The 16,276-nt window shown below is 36.4% G+C and overlaps 1 protein-coding gene across 2 annotated transcripts in view; it reads left to right on the top strand.

The window, feature by feature from the left end:
- SLC30A9 (solute carrier family 30 member 9) overlaps positions 1 to 16,276 on the top strand; it is an 86,026-nt gene that overhangs the window by 52,711 nt on the left and 17,039 nt on the right. For both annotated transcript variants that reach the window (XM_006073841.4, XM_044945927.2), the window contains 5 exons: positions 1,274 to 1,409; positions 4,499 to 4,538; positions 5,365 to 5,436; positions 6,012 to 6,119; positions 8,558 to 8,723. In XM_006073841.4, the coding sequence (XP_006073903.1) occupies positions 1,274 to 1,409; positions 4,499 to 4,538; positions 5,365 to 5,436; positions 6,012 to 6,119; positions 8,558 to 8,723 (522 nt within the window). The remainder of the gene's footprint in view (positions 1 to 1,273; positions 1,410 to 4,498; positions 4,539 to 5,364; positions 5,437 to 6,011; positions 6,120 to 8,557; positions 8,724 to 16,276) is intronic.

Below are 16,276 nucleotides of genomic sequence, written 5' to 3'. Positions count from 1 at the left end.
TATTCAATATGCTAGTCACTAGCTACATGTGGCTGTTGAGCACTGGAAATGTGGCAGGTGCAATTGAAGAATTATGTTAAAATTTTATTTAGTTTTACTTAATTTACATTTAAATAGTCTTATGTAGCTAGTGACATATTGGATAGTGCAGATCTACATAATTAAAAATTTCAATAAGAGTATACAAATTCCTTGAAAACACATAAAATGAAAGTAATGCTATTTACTTTAGATCCTAAATTATCTTAAATATATATAGTCTGTCTGTGGGAAAAACTTTAGAAGAATGTTAATTTTTCTAAATCAAGCTTATAGAACACTGTCACATCTATAAACTGATAATTTCCTATTGTAAGATTACATATTTGTAAAAGGAATTAAAAAAACAATTTTAATTAAGATTCCAAGCAAGAATACTGGAGTGGGTTACCATGTCCTACTCTAGAGGATCTCCCCAACCCAGGTATTGAACTTGTGTCTCTTGCATCTCCTGTATTGACAGGCAGATCCTTTACCACTGCACCACCTGGGAAGCCCTTTTAAATTAAGAACTCTTATTTAAATTTGTATCTACTCTAGGGGTACCATGTTTGAATTTGGGGATAAATTTCCCAGAAACTTTTGTATCAATGAGTGATTCTTTCCCTCTTATCTCATATTTTTAAATTTATTACTCATTATTTTATTGGTACATACAGTAATACAAAGTAATGCACATGTTGACCAAAGACTGTTAAAAAATAATTGGCGATTTAACAAAAAAATTGTCATCAAAACACCCAGAAAACTGAAGCTCTTAGTCTTTTGATAATAGTAGTGAGTTACTGTGTGTTAAATTCTACAGAATCCACAAAAAGTATCTAGCATGAAATTATAGGTAATATAAATTATGTAAGACAGTATTTAATTAGAAACTTCATTACAAGGAAATTGAAATGTTACCCTCTTCATTAAACATTTGAATACATTAAAAAAATAAATTTTATCTGTTTGTGGTATTTAAGAGTAAAGTCGCTGTAGTAAATCAAAGCAAATTATAAGGAAGAGGGATTAGCAAAAACCTGAATTAAATCATATTCACTTTATTTTTATATAGTTTCAAAGATCTTGCAGTTTTTTCCACTTTATATGTTATTTTCTGATTAGATTTGAGTTTGGCACTTACCTTTTACTTAACTATAAAATCATAACATCTTGATATTGTAACTATTAAACATATTTTGGAAGGAAATAATTTGTATTTCTTGTAAACTATTTGTTTTTAATTCTTCAGGTATGGATTTTCAAATATGCGCTATATTGCTTCACTGATTAGTGGTGTTGGTATTTTCATGATGGGTGCAGGATTATCTTGGTACCATGGAATTATGGGATTGCTCAATCCTCAACCAATAGAATCTCTTCTATGGGTAATTTTCTCCTTCCCTCCCCCCTCAGTTTTAAAGTAATATGAAATAACAATTAAGTACAGTAGAATATCTTTGTTATATTAATGTTAACGATTGGGACTAAATATACCTTCTTGACTGTAATATAGGATTATATTACACATACACACACCTGTATGTGTTTTTTAGGATGTGACTGAACCTGACCTCTAAATCCATATGATTCAATGATGTTGAGCAAGAGTATCTCTTTAGGTACAGTTGTTAAGCACTGCATCCTTGGTTAAAATTTTGGACAGTTCTATTAATCTCTGCTGTTACTAAAAGCAGAAAGGCCAGAAGACCTCTGTTCAGTTTTAGTACTAAGAATAATCTGCCAGTAGTTAAAATATCCATTCCTTTGTAACAGTCATATGTTAGAATTTTTCTTAAAGCATCTTCTTTCCCACATTCTGGTCGGAAGCCTACATTGGGAGAATGGGAGTGTGGTTCCCTTCTGTGTTTTTTCACCTCAGGGCCTGTACTCTTCTCTCCTGCTCCCTAGGCTACCTCTGCGGCACTGAAGGTAGAGATAGGGACAGAAAAGTACTGCTCTGCGGGTACCAGCATCGCCTTGCACTGGTATCCGCTGGCCTTCGTAGGTAGCTAAAGCTGTCTTTTTTTTTCTCATGGGAACTTTTTGGAGATGACCCTGCTTGGCAGCTGTGACCGCAGCTCCCTTGACAAGTGCAAACTGGTCATGTGGCACCCCTGTCAGCTTTTGTATCTCATGGTGTAGTTCCAGACTATTTCTGCTGATGTTGCCAGTAAGATTCAGTGGAAGGAGCCTAAAATTGAGATAGAAAAACCTGTATTCTAGTTCTTATTTCAATAACCTTTCCATATACTCAAGCAAATCATGTAGCTTTGGGAAATGTTAACTTTCCTTAAGAGGATGAGGAGAATGTTGAAGTGAGTTCAAAATTTTTAAACCTCTATTTCAGGGAAGGCTGGGGTTCCAAAAATTCTATATTTGAATTTTTAAATTCCATATAAAATTTATCATTTGGATTTCATAAAAAATTTTTTAAAAATCAGTGTTATTTCTTTCTGTATGTCTTGAACTAAAGCACAAACTGTTTTTGATAGTTCAGTCGCTCAGTCGTGTCTGACTATTTGTGACCCCATGAACTGCAGCACGCCAGGCCTCCCTGTCCACCACCAACTCCCAGAGTTTATCCAAATTCATGTCCATTGAGTCGGTGATGCCATCCAACCATCTCATCATCTGTTGTCCACTTCTTCTCCTGCCCTCAATCTTTCCCAGCGTCAGGGTCTTTTCAGATGAGTCAGTCATATGAGGTGGCCAAAGTATTGGAATTTCAGCTTCAACATCAGGGCCTCCAATGAACACCCAGGACTGATCTCCTTTAGGATGGACAGGTTGGATCTCCTTGCAGTCCAAGGGACTCTCAAGAGTCTTCTCCAACACCACAGTTCAAAAGCATCAATTCTTTGGCGCTCAGCTTTCTTTTATAGTCCAACTCTCACATCCATACATGACTCCTGGAAAAAACATGGCTTTGACTAGACATACCTTTGTTAGAAATGTAATGTCTCTGCTTTTTAATATGCTATCTAGGTTGGCCATAACTTTCCTTCCAAGGAGTAAGCGTCTTTTAATTTCATCGCTGCAGTCACCATCTGCAGTGATTTTTCCATTGTTTTCCCATCTATTTGCCATGAAGTGATGGGACCAGATGCCATGATCTTAGTTTTCTGAATGTTGAATTTCAAGCCAACTTTTTGACTCTCCTCTTTCACTTTGATCAAGAGGCTCTTTAGTTCTTCACTTTCTGCCATAAGGGTGGTATCATCTGCATATCTGAGGTTATAGATATTTCTCCTGGCAATCTTGATACCAGCTTGTCTTCATCCAGTCCGGCATTTTGCATGATGTACTCTGCACATAAGTTAAATAAGCAGGGTAATAATATACAGCCTTGATGTACTCCTTTCCTGATTTGGAACCAGTCTGCTGTTCCATGTCCAGTTCTAACTGTTGCTTCCTGACCTGCATACAGATTTCTAAGGAAGCAGGTCAGGTGGAGTGGTATTCCCATCTGTTTCAGAATTTTCCACAGTTTATTGTGATCCACACAGTCAAAGGGTTTGGCATAGTCAATAAAGCAGAAATAGATGTTTTTCTGGAACTCTCTTGCTTTTTCAGTGATCCAGCAGATGTTGGCAATTGGATCTCTGGTTCCTCTGCCTTTTCTAAAATCAGCTTGAATATTTGGAAGTTCACGGTTCACATATTGCTGAGGCCTGGCTTGGAGAATTTTGAGCATTACTTTACTAGCATGTGAGATGAGTGCAATTGTGCTGTAGTTTGAGCATTCTTTGGCATTGCCTTTCTTTTGGATTGGAATGAAAATGGACCTTTTCCAGTCCTGTGGCCACTGCTGAGTTTTCCACATTTGTTGACGTATTGAGTGCAGCACTTTCACAGCATCATCTTTTAGGATTTGAAATAGCTCAACTGGGAATTCCATCACCTCCACTAGCTTTGTTCTTAGTGATGCTTCTTGATATCTTTATCTAATTCAAGAGTGTCTGGATTGTAAGGAAAATGGTATTGTCTTCCTCCCCCAAATTGATTACTGTGTATAACTGCTGATGCATCTGAATCAGGACCAAGAAAGAATTCTCTTGGTACTGGGCATCCAAAGAAAATTAAGACATAACTGGGTATGGTTGTGGATCATACTGTATCCACAACCCTAGATTTCAAATGTTTGTGTTCATTTTGAAGTTCAAAAACTTTTTTTACCAGTTAAGTAATAATTCTTTTATATCATGAATTAACTTAGGTCATGGTATAACATTCTACTGTGTGTGTATATTACTCTTCCAGGTATTAAAAAAGGAGATGGTCATCAAATTTTAACTCTTGTTTCTTCTTATGAAGACACCATGTGTCTCATTGTCCTCACTTGAACTATTTCCCATCAAAATCCTTATCTGATTAGGATTGAATTGATGTTTCCTTCCATTAAGCTTATGCATGGACTGTTATAATTCTGTAGTGAAATATTAACTTATGCTTTATTTTAATATTTATTTCCTAGGCATACTGTATTTTAGCGGGATCATTAGTATCTGAAGGAGGTACGTACTATCCCAGAATTTTGTTATTCTTAATAATCTATAGTCCATTTTTATAGTTTGCTATTAATAATAAGTTCTTTTGGTTAAAGAAAACTGTAGGTAAGAATAAAGTTTTGTCTCCTTTGAGGGAGGAACTTCTTTGTGTAATGTACTGTGTTGATTCCTGTAATGGATGAGGCCAAATTTGGAAAAGCTTTTTTTGTTCTTGTTCTTAAGTATCATAATGCTCAGAACATTTGAAATGGAGTATAACTATATAGTGAGTTTTTAAGAATCAGGCTTTAGTGATGTTAACCTGAGACTGCAAAAATACTGTCCTTTTTTGCAGAACAAGTATTTTTAAGTTTTTGAAAGTTTCAGCTATAGAAGTAATATGACAGAGAAGTGCTAATACCATGCATGAAACTGCCTTATCTGCTGCTCTGCTTATAGTATGTTTACTTCTGAAACATTGTCGTTTTCTATGCATTATCCCTTCATCTTTGACAGTCTTGTAAAATGTTGATAATACCACCTGCCTCAAAAGGTTGGGAGTCTCAAAAGTGATTGTGCTTAAGTGTGGTACCTGACAACTAATAGTTGTCTAATAAATTAAGGCTGTTGTGATGGTAATGATATTTAAATTATGGTAGCTAAAAATATGGGATTCATTTTATTATAATGATTAACTGGGGTTCTTGATAATGGCTAATTTAATATAGAACTTTTCCTATTGACAGCTCTTAGCATTAAAGCATTGTGCCTATTTATTTATCTTTTGAGATGCCATCTTTAAAGTTTGGAGGCATGAAGTTTCTTCCATCTGATATGAGTGCTTTTCTTTCAGCAACACTTCTTGTTGCTGTAAATGAGCTTCGTAGGAGTGCTCGGGCCAAAGGAATGTCATTTTACAAGTATGGTATGTACTTTAGAAATGTAGATGTATTATATCATCATCGTTATTTGCCTAAAATCACCGAGTACTGTTGCTTTGTTCCACATAGATGTGTACAAAATATATCTCAGTGTCTTCCCTATGGCTCTTACTTATATATTAGCTCTTTTAAAAAGAAAAATGTAGTGTAATTTGAATAGGAGTGCTTTATATTTGGATTTAACTTATGTGGACTTCAGTATTTCTGTGTATGCTTATGTAACTTGAGAAGGTAATTTGACTTTAAATTTCAGTTATTGTTAACATTTAAATCAAGCGACTATGTTTATATTGAACAGTTTTAAAAGTCAGGATCTCATACATTTAAACATTTTTTTTTAATAGCCATTGGGCACAACTTGTGGGATTTCAGTTCCCCAGCAAGGGATTTAACCTGGGCCATCGCAGTGAAAGCCTATAATCCTAACCACTAGGCCACTAGGGAACTCCCTTTTAATTCAAATTAAATTAAGTTAAATTAATGGACATTTTATGTTACCTGAAAATATCAAATAAAGATTTCAAAAGTTTCTTTTCTTGTCTCTACCCCAATGACTAAGTAATGGAAAGTCGTGATCCTAGTACAAATGTTATATTACTGGAGGATACTGCAGCAGTGTTGGGAGTGACAATAGCAGCCACTTGTATGGGCCTTACCTCCATAACAGGTAAATAGTTCTCGGATTACGGTTAATATTTCTCGGATTACGGGTGATTTATTTGTACTACTTAAATAATCCTTTAATATGTGGGAATTTTCCTTTATATCATTGAAAAAGTTTAAACCAATAGATTGTTAAATGTGAATTTCATACTAACTGTTTGTATAAGACAAATAAGACAGTAAAAGTAATCAGATTTCTGAGTTAGAAATTTCTCTTAGAAATAAAGAAAGCTGCTAATAGAGCATTTCTATGATGCTCTAAACCTTTCTAGCTGTGATTTAGTAAATCACACAACTATTCAGAGCTTTTAAGTTCTTTATGTGTAGAGATATTGGTGATACTTGTCCTAGTGACCTTACAGGTTTGAGATAATATATGACAGAGAACCTTAATAAACTGTAGAGTTTAAAATAAATATACATTGTGGCTCATCCATTTGTCTTTTTCCACTGTTAGTGCCAATAATAACTGCTCTTGCTTTCCTGTTTCCTTGATTCTTCAGTTGCTTCCATCCTCATTCTGGCAGCTAGTTAAATGTTTTGAAGGCCAGTGCAGCACAGGTGAATAAGAAGACAGAAAAACCATTTTATTTTTATTTTCTAAAATAAACAAACCAATTATTATGAAGAAACTCAATTTCTGAGGTTGGAATTCTCTTGGAACGGTATTTCCATTCTTTCCTGTTTGTCCTAGCATATTTAAAATAATTTTAGGTAATGAGCTTCCACTGTTCTGCAGTATTAACATAGTTTGAAGTATGAATAGATTTTTCTCATTTTGAATGTGCATATTGAGACTAAACCATCATTTTCGGATGTTCACTGTGATCCAAAATATTCCTAAATGTTTTGATTGTTTTTCTAGTTGACCTTACTATTTTAGACACTTTTTAGACATAAATAATTTCTTAGCAAAATGTAAGGCTTAAGGAAAATATGACTTGATGAATAGGTCAACTTTTAATAGAGGGGTAGGATGGGATCAGGGGTGGGAGGGAGGTTCATGAGGGAGGGCATATATATACTTATGGCTAATTCATGTTATTGTATGGCAGAAACCAATACAACATTGTAAAGCAATTTTCCTCCAGTTAAAAATAAATAAAAAAAAAAACAAGGTTGAAAAAAATTCAAGATAAAGAAAGATCCCTTTCTACCAAGTATGTTTTATTATATACTTCATTAAAAAGTTTCACCTTAATTTTTATTTAATTACTTAAGTCATTTACATTAAATGACATGCCAGGGTTCCAGCTAATAATTCTGTTCATTTTTATTGTCATTCAGTTATTAATAATGTATATTTGAAAATAAAAATAATTAAGTTTAGATATCTAAAGAAGAGCAGTATTTGATTTGAAACTCTATAATTACAAACTTCCTAATGGATTATGTTTTACAAATGGATCATATTTGTATACTTTAGTAGTACAAAATAAGTCATCCTTTTTTAGTGTTATATTTTGACTATATGTTAATAAAACTAATGTAAATTGAGATTTTTTTTAGTAAAACATGCATATTTTATCAAGCATTAAGGTAGTTAAATTTAATACTGACATTTGATCTATGGAATAAAGGCTTAATTATAAAGACCATGTGTGTAAAATTTATTATAAAGATTTAAAGTATGTTATTTATTGATACATTCATAGATAATAAGTCAACTCTTATTGGTTCTGGAAGAGAATAAAGCCCTAATAACCTAAGGCAAACTTTACAATCAGAATCATCTGGAGGGATTGGGAAGGCATAGAATGCTAGGTCCCTGCTGCAGATTTCTGATTTGGAAGGTCTTGAGTGAGACCTGAGAATTTGCATCACTACCACGTTATCTAATGATGCTGCTGCTGCTGGTCATAGGACTGCATTTTGAGAACCACTGCTTTAAGGTAGCCATTAGATGCAAATGAACTTCCATTTTCTTTCTGCTTTCTTTTTGTGTATCTAAGAATGTTACTACCTATGTATCGTTCTTGGTTGAAAGAGATGAAAGTGCCTCATACATATTTTTTTATATGGCTTAAATCTTTCACAGAACCTTTGTAAGACAAAACACAAAACATTTTTTTAGCTGTTGATCCTACAATTATTTTGTCAACTAGGAAAAGTGCTATGGACATATCAAAAAAGAAATGGACTCTTTATTACTTTAGTATATATATCATGTCTCTAATTTGAAAATGCTCTGAACCCTAACCCATGTAACCAGGTGCAAGTAATGGATCATAACTAATTAAACTGCATAATACTCTTTATGTAATATGCAGCAAGTTGTAGCATTCTTATTTTGTAGAATAGTGAAACTATTAGGAGAAAGTCATTAAAGGAATTAGGAATGAATTTCAGGTCCCTCAATTTACTAATTCAGGTTCTTTGCTCCCTAAAGCTCATTGAAATAGAACATGTTAATTTACTGACTTCTTGTGTGCTTTTACTTAGGCAACCCACTGTATGACAGCCTCGGTTCTTTGGGTGTGGGCACCCTGTTAGGCGTGGTCTCAGCATTCCTCATCTACACTAACACGGAAGCACTCTTAGGGCGATCCATCCAGCCAGAACAAGTACAACGGCTTACTGAGCTCCTGGAGAACGATCCGTCAGTAAGGTCAGCTTATTCCAGTGATGCTGTTAAAGTTTAGAGAAATATATTAAGAAATAGAAATGCTTGTTTTATAAGTTCTTCCAAAAGAGGTTTGAGGTTTTGAATCCCTAGCCTTCAGAACTTTTTAATCTATTACTTTGCAGCATTGCAACCTTAACCAGAAAGCAAGTGAAAGCATTTAGCAAACTCCCTGAATTTCCTTTTAAATTTTGTATATCTTTAATTTTTCTAAAAATAAGGAACAGTTAGATCATATAATGGGAACAGAAGTTTGCTAAGTATTTGCCTCTTCAATGTGGAACCACTTATATGAAATCTTCATATTTATGCTGCTGCTAAGTCGCTTCAGTCATGTCTGACTCTGTGTGACCCCAGAGATGGCAGCCCACCAGGCTCCCCAGTCCCTGGGATTCTCCAGGCAAGAACACTGGAGTGGGTTGCCATTTCCTTCTCCAATGCATGAAAGTGAAAAGTGAAAGGGAAGTCGCTCAGTCGTGTCTGACTCATAGTGACCCCATGGACTGCAGCCTACCAGGCTCCTCCATCCATGGGATTTTCCAGGCAAGAGTACTGGAGTGGGGTGCCATTGCCTTCTCCACTTCATATTTATATTTGCCTTATATTTGTATTATAATTACAAATTGAATATGTATTTTAAAAAATTTATTTGACTACACTACCTTAGTTACAGCATGTGAGGTCTAGTTCCCAGACCAGAACTGAACCTGGGCCCCCTGCATTGGGAGCATGGAGTCTTAGCCACTGGACCACTAGGGAAGTCCCCACAAATTGAATATATTGAACTTAAAAGATTTTTATTCATTGGGATATGACTACCAAATTGAATATAATTTATACTTTTTTTTAGTATAAACATTTTAGCTTATTTTAAATGTTTTTCCTTATAATCTTTATCGTTAAATGATAGAGTTGAAGATTTAAGAGATAATCAGAGGAGATAAAGTGTTCTAATAGAACTTAGTGAACTTAAGCAGTAGTATAGTTTCAGAGTGAAGGGGAAAGAACAATCTTTTTTTTTATTTTTTTTATTTTTAAACTTTACAATATTGTATTAGTTTTGCCAAATATCGAAATGAATCCGCCACAGGTATACCTGTGTTCCCCATCCTGAACTCTCCTCCCTCCTCCCTCCCCATACCCTCCCTCTGGGTCATCCCAGTGCACCAGCCCCAAGCATCTAGTATCGTGCATCGAACCTGGACTGGCAACTCGTTTCATACATGATATTATACATGTTTCAGTGCCATTCTCCCAAATCTCCACCCTCCCCCCCCCCCACAGAGTCCATAAGACTGATCTATACATCAGTGTCTCTTTTGCTGTCTTGTACACAGGGTTATTGTTACCATCTTTCTAAATTCCATATATATGCATTAGTATACTGTATTGGTGTTTTTCTTTCTGGCTTACTTCACTCTGTATAATAGGCTCCAGTTTCATCCACCTCATTAGAACTGATTCAAATGTATTCTTTTTAATGGCTGAGTAATACTCCATTGTGTAAATGTACCACAGCTTTCTTATCCATTCATCTGCTGATGGACATCTAGGTTGCTTCCATGTCCTGGCTATTATAAACAGTGCTGCGATGAACATTTGGGACCTAATTAAACTTAAAAGCTTCTGCACAACAAAGGAAACTCTTAACAAGGTGAAAAGGCAGCCTTCAGAATGGGAGAAAATAATCGCAAATGAAGCAACTGACAAACAACTAATCTCAAAAATATACAAGCAACTCCTACAGCTCAATTCCAGAAAAATAAATGACCCAATCAAAAAATGGGCCAAAGAACTAAATAGACATTTCTCCAAAGAAGACATACAGATGGCTAACAAACACATGAAAAGATGCTCAACACCACTCATTATCAGAGAAATGCAAATCAAAACCACTATGAGGTACCATTTCACACCAGTCAGAATGGCTGCGATCCAAAAGTCTACAAGCAATAAATGCTTGAGAGGGTGTGGAGAAAGGGGAGCCCTCTTACACTGTTGGTGGGAATGCAAACTAGTCCAGCCACTATGGAGAACAGTGTGGAGATTCCTTAAAAAACTGGAAATAGAACTGCCTTATGATCCAGCAATCCCACTGCTGGGCATACACACTGAGGAAACCAGAAGGGAAAGAGACACGTGTACCCCAATGTTCATAGCAGGAACAATCCTTTAAAATTCTAATTTTCTACTAACCTACACACACACACACACACACACACACACACACATATATATTTAACTTTAAGAATGTGTTTTTCTTGTGTTATAATTAAAATCTTTAAGTTCAGTCTTTTAAGAATGACCTCTATATCTACATCACTAAAACAAATGAGTATGTGATTACTATATTTATATTCTAAGCCCTACATGTTTATTCTTAAGTAGTTATCTGCTAGATCAAGATTAGAAGTTGAGCATTTTTAGAATCAGTACTAGGCTTAGTGACTTCATGTGCCATTCTTCATATTAATATCCTTTTCTTGTGATGTCTTTTGTCTACTTTTAGTATCATGGTAATATTGACTTTATAAAATGAGTTGGGAAGGGTTTCCTCTCCTCCTCTTCTAATTTTTTTAATGAGTTTGTAAAAAAAATTTGTTATAATTTCTTTTTTAAATGTTTGGTGTAATTCAGCAGTGATGCCATCTGGGGATGGGCTTTCTGCTTGGTTAGTTTTTGGATTACTTGCTCTGTCTCTTGTTACACATGTATTCGGATTGTCTGTTTCATCTTGTGTCAGTTTCAGCAGTTTGTGTCTTTCTAGAAATTTGTCCATTACTTGTAAGTTACCTAATTTGTTGGTACAGCTGTTGGTGGTTTTCCTTTGTATTTCTTTTTATTTCTTTAGGATTGGTAGTAATGTCTCCTCTTTCATTTCTGATTCTGGTAATTTAAGTGTTCTTTATGGTTTTTTTTTTCTTGGTCAGTCCAGCTAAAGATTTATCAGTTTTGTTGATCTTTCAGTGGACTAGCTTTTGGTTTAATTGATTTTCTGTAGTTTTTTCTATTTCTTGAATCCTGGTCTAATCTATATTATTTCCGTCCTTCTGCTTGATTTACGTTTAGTACTGATTTACGTTTGCTCTTTTTTCAATGTCTTAAGATGGTACATTAAGTTTTTTATCTGATATCCATCTTCTTTTTTTAATATAGGCTTTTACAGTTATAAATTTCCTTCTAAGTACTGCTTTCATTTCATCCTATAAAATTTATTATATTGTGTCTTCGTTTTCATTTACTTCAAAGTATTTTCTAATTTCACTTAAGATTTCTTCTTTGACCATTGGTTGGTTAGTAGTGTGTGGTTTAATTGCTCAAATGTCTTTGTTACTTCTTATTTCATTCCATTGTGGTTGTCAAGCACTCTTTATTATTTCTGTCCTTTTGAATTTACTGAGCTTTATTTTGTAGCCTAACATATGATCTGTCCTGGATAGTGTTCCATGTGTACTTGAGGATGTTTATTCTGCTATTGTAAGGAGTGTTGTGTAAATGTCTATTAGATTTGGTTGGTTTACACTGCTTAAGTTTTCTGTTTCCCTATTGAACCTCTTGCCTTGTTGTTTTCTCCATTAGTGAAAGTAGAATATTGAAGTCGCCTGTTATTGTTGAATTGCCTATTTCTCCTTTCATTTCTGTCAATTTTTACTTCATGTGTTTTGGTACCCATTTGTTAGGAATAATGTGTTTATAATTTGTATATGTTGTTTAAAATTAAACTCTAGGAAAGAACTGTAAATGGAAAGATTGTGACAAATTTGAAATTTCCTGAAAAGTGCTGCACTCAATATGTCAGCAAATTTGGAAAACTCAGCAGTGGCCACAGGACTGGAAATGGTCCATTTTCATTCCAATCCTAAAGAAAGGCAGTGCCAAAGAATGCTCAAACTACCGCACAATTACACTCATCTCACACGCTAGTAAAGTAATGCTCAAAATTCTCCAAGCCAGGCTTCAGCAATACATGAACCGTGAACTTCCAGATGTTCAAGCTGGATTTAGAAAAGGCAGAGGAACCAGAGATCAAATTGCCAACATCCGCTGGATCATGGAAAAAGCAAGAGAGTTCCAGAAAAACATCTGTTTCTGCTTTACTGACTATGCCAACACCTTTGTGTGGATCACAATAAACTGTGGAAAATTCTGAAAGAGATGGAAATACCAGACCATCTGACCTGCCTCTTGAGAAGCCTATATGCAGGTCAGGAAGCAACAGTTAGAACTGGACATGGAACAGCAGACTGGTTCCAAATAGGAAAAGGAGTATGTCAAGGCTGTATATTGTCACCCTGCTTATTTAACTTCTATGCAGAGTACATCATGAGAAATGCTGGGCTGGAAGAAGCACAAGCTGGAATCAAGATTGCCGCGAGAAATATCAATAACCTCAGATATGCAGATGACACCACCTTATGGCAGAAAGTGAAGAAGAACTAAAGAGCCTCTTGATCAAAGTGAAAGAGGAGAGTGAAAAAGTTGGCTTAAAGCTCAACATTCAGAAAACGAAGATTATGGCATCCGGTCCCATCACTTCATGGCAAATAGATGGGGAGACAGTAGCTGACTTTATTTTTCTGGGCTCCAAAATCACTGCAGGTGGTGATTGCAGCCATGAAATTAAAAGACACTTACTCCTTGGAAGGAAAGTTATGACCAACCTAGACAGCATATTCAAAAGCAGAGACGTTACTTTGCCAACAAAGGTCTGTCTAGTCAAAGCCCTGCTTTTTCTAGGAGTCATGTATGAATGTGAGAGTTGGACTATAAAAGAAAGCTGAGCGCCAAAGAATTGATGGTTTTGAACTGTGGTGTTGGAGAAGACTCTTGAGAGTCCCTTGGACTGCAGGGAGATCCAACCAGTCCATCCTAAAGGAGATCAGTTCTGGGTATTCATTGGAGGGCCTGATGTTGAAGCTGAAACTCCAATACTTTGGCCACCTGATGTGGAGAGCTGATTGATTTGAAAAGACCCTGATACTGGGAGAGATTGAGGGCAGGAGGAGAAGGGGACAACAGAGGATGAGATGGTTGGATGGCATCACCTACACAATGGACGTGGGTTTGGGTGGACTCCTGGAGTTGGTGATGGACAGGGAGGCCTGGTGTGCTGCGGTTCATGGGGTCAGAAGGAGTCAGACACGACTGAGTGACTGAACTGAACTGAACTGAAATAGTGAAGATCTGTTGCCGGGGTCCAGCCCTTGCTGATCCAGGGAGTTCGAAGCGGGGACGGCGTTGGCTAGGATCAGAATACAATAGCTTCAATTAGATATTAATTAGAGATATAAAGAGTAATAGAATGAGGATAGCTCAGCAGGAAAATTCAGTGGAGAAAAGAGGCTGAGTAGCTTGGTTTACACGGGAGACCAATAAAACTTCAAGACAAGAAGTTTGCACCACTTACGTAGGCCGCAGGCATCCTTCCGTTCTCCGGAAGGAGAGGAGTCACTGAGGCCTCCCCGGTCGGATCTTAGAAGCCCAGGCATAATTAGTAAGCATGATGGGTTCCGCGCTCCAGATGGAGACTCAGCCAGAGTTTGAGAGAGAGAGAGACATGGGGAGACCAGTCATTAGAGGAACTGATCCCAATTCTTTATTTTCCATGGTCTACTTTTATACACTGAGATGTTATGCAAAAGTCACGCAGGGTCAGCAGTCCTGACTTTTATCAAAGTCAGGTGCTTCATACAAATGTATACAGAGGTCTTAGGGGTGTTACATCATCTTCTGGCCAGGGGGCCTGCTGACAATTTATGACCCTCTCCTTGTGACAGCAGTCAGTCAACCAGGACACTTATTTCTCCAGGGGTGATTATTCTTAAAAAGGACTCCAAGGTACCAGATAAAGTTACATTCCTATAGGGTGAGGGTGTAGTAGGTTTTAATTAAGGAAAGAATTTACTTAGCCTAAGCTCTAATGTGATTTATATCAAAGGTTAATACTTATTTCTTCTATATATTCATTAATGTGTGTAAGGGCAGGAGATGTGGAGACTTAGCAACAAACATTGGCTCAACAAATGAAAAACCCTTCACCAATACAATTTCTAATCAGCCCACTATACTTATACTAATGGTTTTCTAACTTTTCTAAGGAACCTGTTTTTAGAAGGTTTAAAGCATCTCGTGCCTCTCACGGTTGGGAGGCTGTGAGCAATCACATGTGGCCAGACAAGCCTGTCAGACAGGCTAGAGAACCTTCAGAGGAGTTTGTAGGTTGAAACACTCCTGTCACGCCCAGTAATTATTAATAACTGGAGCTCTGAGTTAACTCCTTCTCCGAAAGAGGTGATGGGGGACAGCCCCCCGTAAAGTCAGAGGTGTAGGTGAGAGCACAAAGTAGCAAAGTAGGCAGGCTCTGGTTATGGGGGTAGATGCTCGAGGATTTCCAGGGGGACTCCTGAGGCTCGATCCCACCTTTGCGTATGTCGAGCCTCCTTCCTCATGACCTTTGCCACGGGCGGAGTGCCTCACGCCGGCCCCCAACAATCTGTAGATTAAATTGTTGGAAAAATAAATGTTAGTATTTCAGAAAGTTTATACGGTTTTTAAAGCAGTGTGTTATTAGTTATCTATATTGCTCTGTGACAAATTACCCCAAAACTTTGTGATTTAATACACCATTTATTGCCTCACAGCTTCTATGGGTCAGGAATCTGAGCACAGTTTACCTGGGTCTCTACCAAAGGGTTTCTCAGATGTTGCAGTTAAGGTGTTGACTGAGTCATCTCCTGGGGAAGGATCAGCTTCTAAGCTTACTCCCCAATTATCAATAGAATTTAGTTCCCTTGCCATGTGGAATTCTCCAACATGGCAGTTTGCTTAATCAAAGTATGCAAATAGAGAAGACAATAGATATTGAGTGTGGACAAGATGAAAGTCACAAATCAGTCATCTGATCTTGAAATGACACCTCATCATCTTGCCATATTCTTTGGTTAGGAGCAAATCACCAGGGGTAGCCTGCATTGAAAGAGACAGGGTTATACAAGGGCCTGAACACAAGAGGAGAGGATTGCTGGAACCATGATAAACACTGCCCTTCACAGTTTTCTATCTGCAGTTAAGATATATAAATTAACTAAAAATATAAGGGGAAAGTATATCAGAATATTTTTATTAACTGCTGTTTAATTTTAGTCAAGTCATGAGTATTTTAAATCTTTTGTTAAGACTGAGTTAGATACGCTTTTCTAAAATGAATAAATTGTATAGCCTCTTACAAATTTGGACAAGTTCTCTTTCAATTTGGACATATATAGCTTTATAAATATTCAGCCACTAATTCTTATTTTCATTTATAAATCTATATTCATATGGATAAAGAATTTTAGACTCGTAGTAACTTGCATAACATCTCTCAGGCAGATGTTTTAAGAGTACTTGGTGCCTCATTTAGGCTTGTTTTCCCAGTAGAAAATCTCAATGTCCTTAGAATTCAGAGGGTTTTTAGTTTTCTTATGTATCCTGTAAACAAAAGATATTATAGTGATTACCATAGAAAGAAGGGAATTTATCAGTAGTGTTCTAGGGAA

This window comes from Bubalus bubalis, chromosome 7 (genome assembly GCF_019923935.1).
Source record: "Bubalus bubalis isolate 160015118507 breed Murrah chromosome 7, NDDB_SH_1, whole genome shotgun sequence".
Lineage (NCBI taxonomy): Eukaryota > Metazoa > Chordata > Mammalia > Artiodactyla > Bovidae > Bubalus > Bubalus bubalis.
The sequence above is the reverse complement of the archived record's forward strand: the minus strand, read 5'-3'. Positions and strand labels throughout refer to the sequence as shown.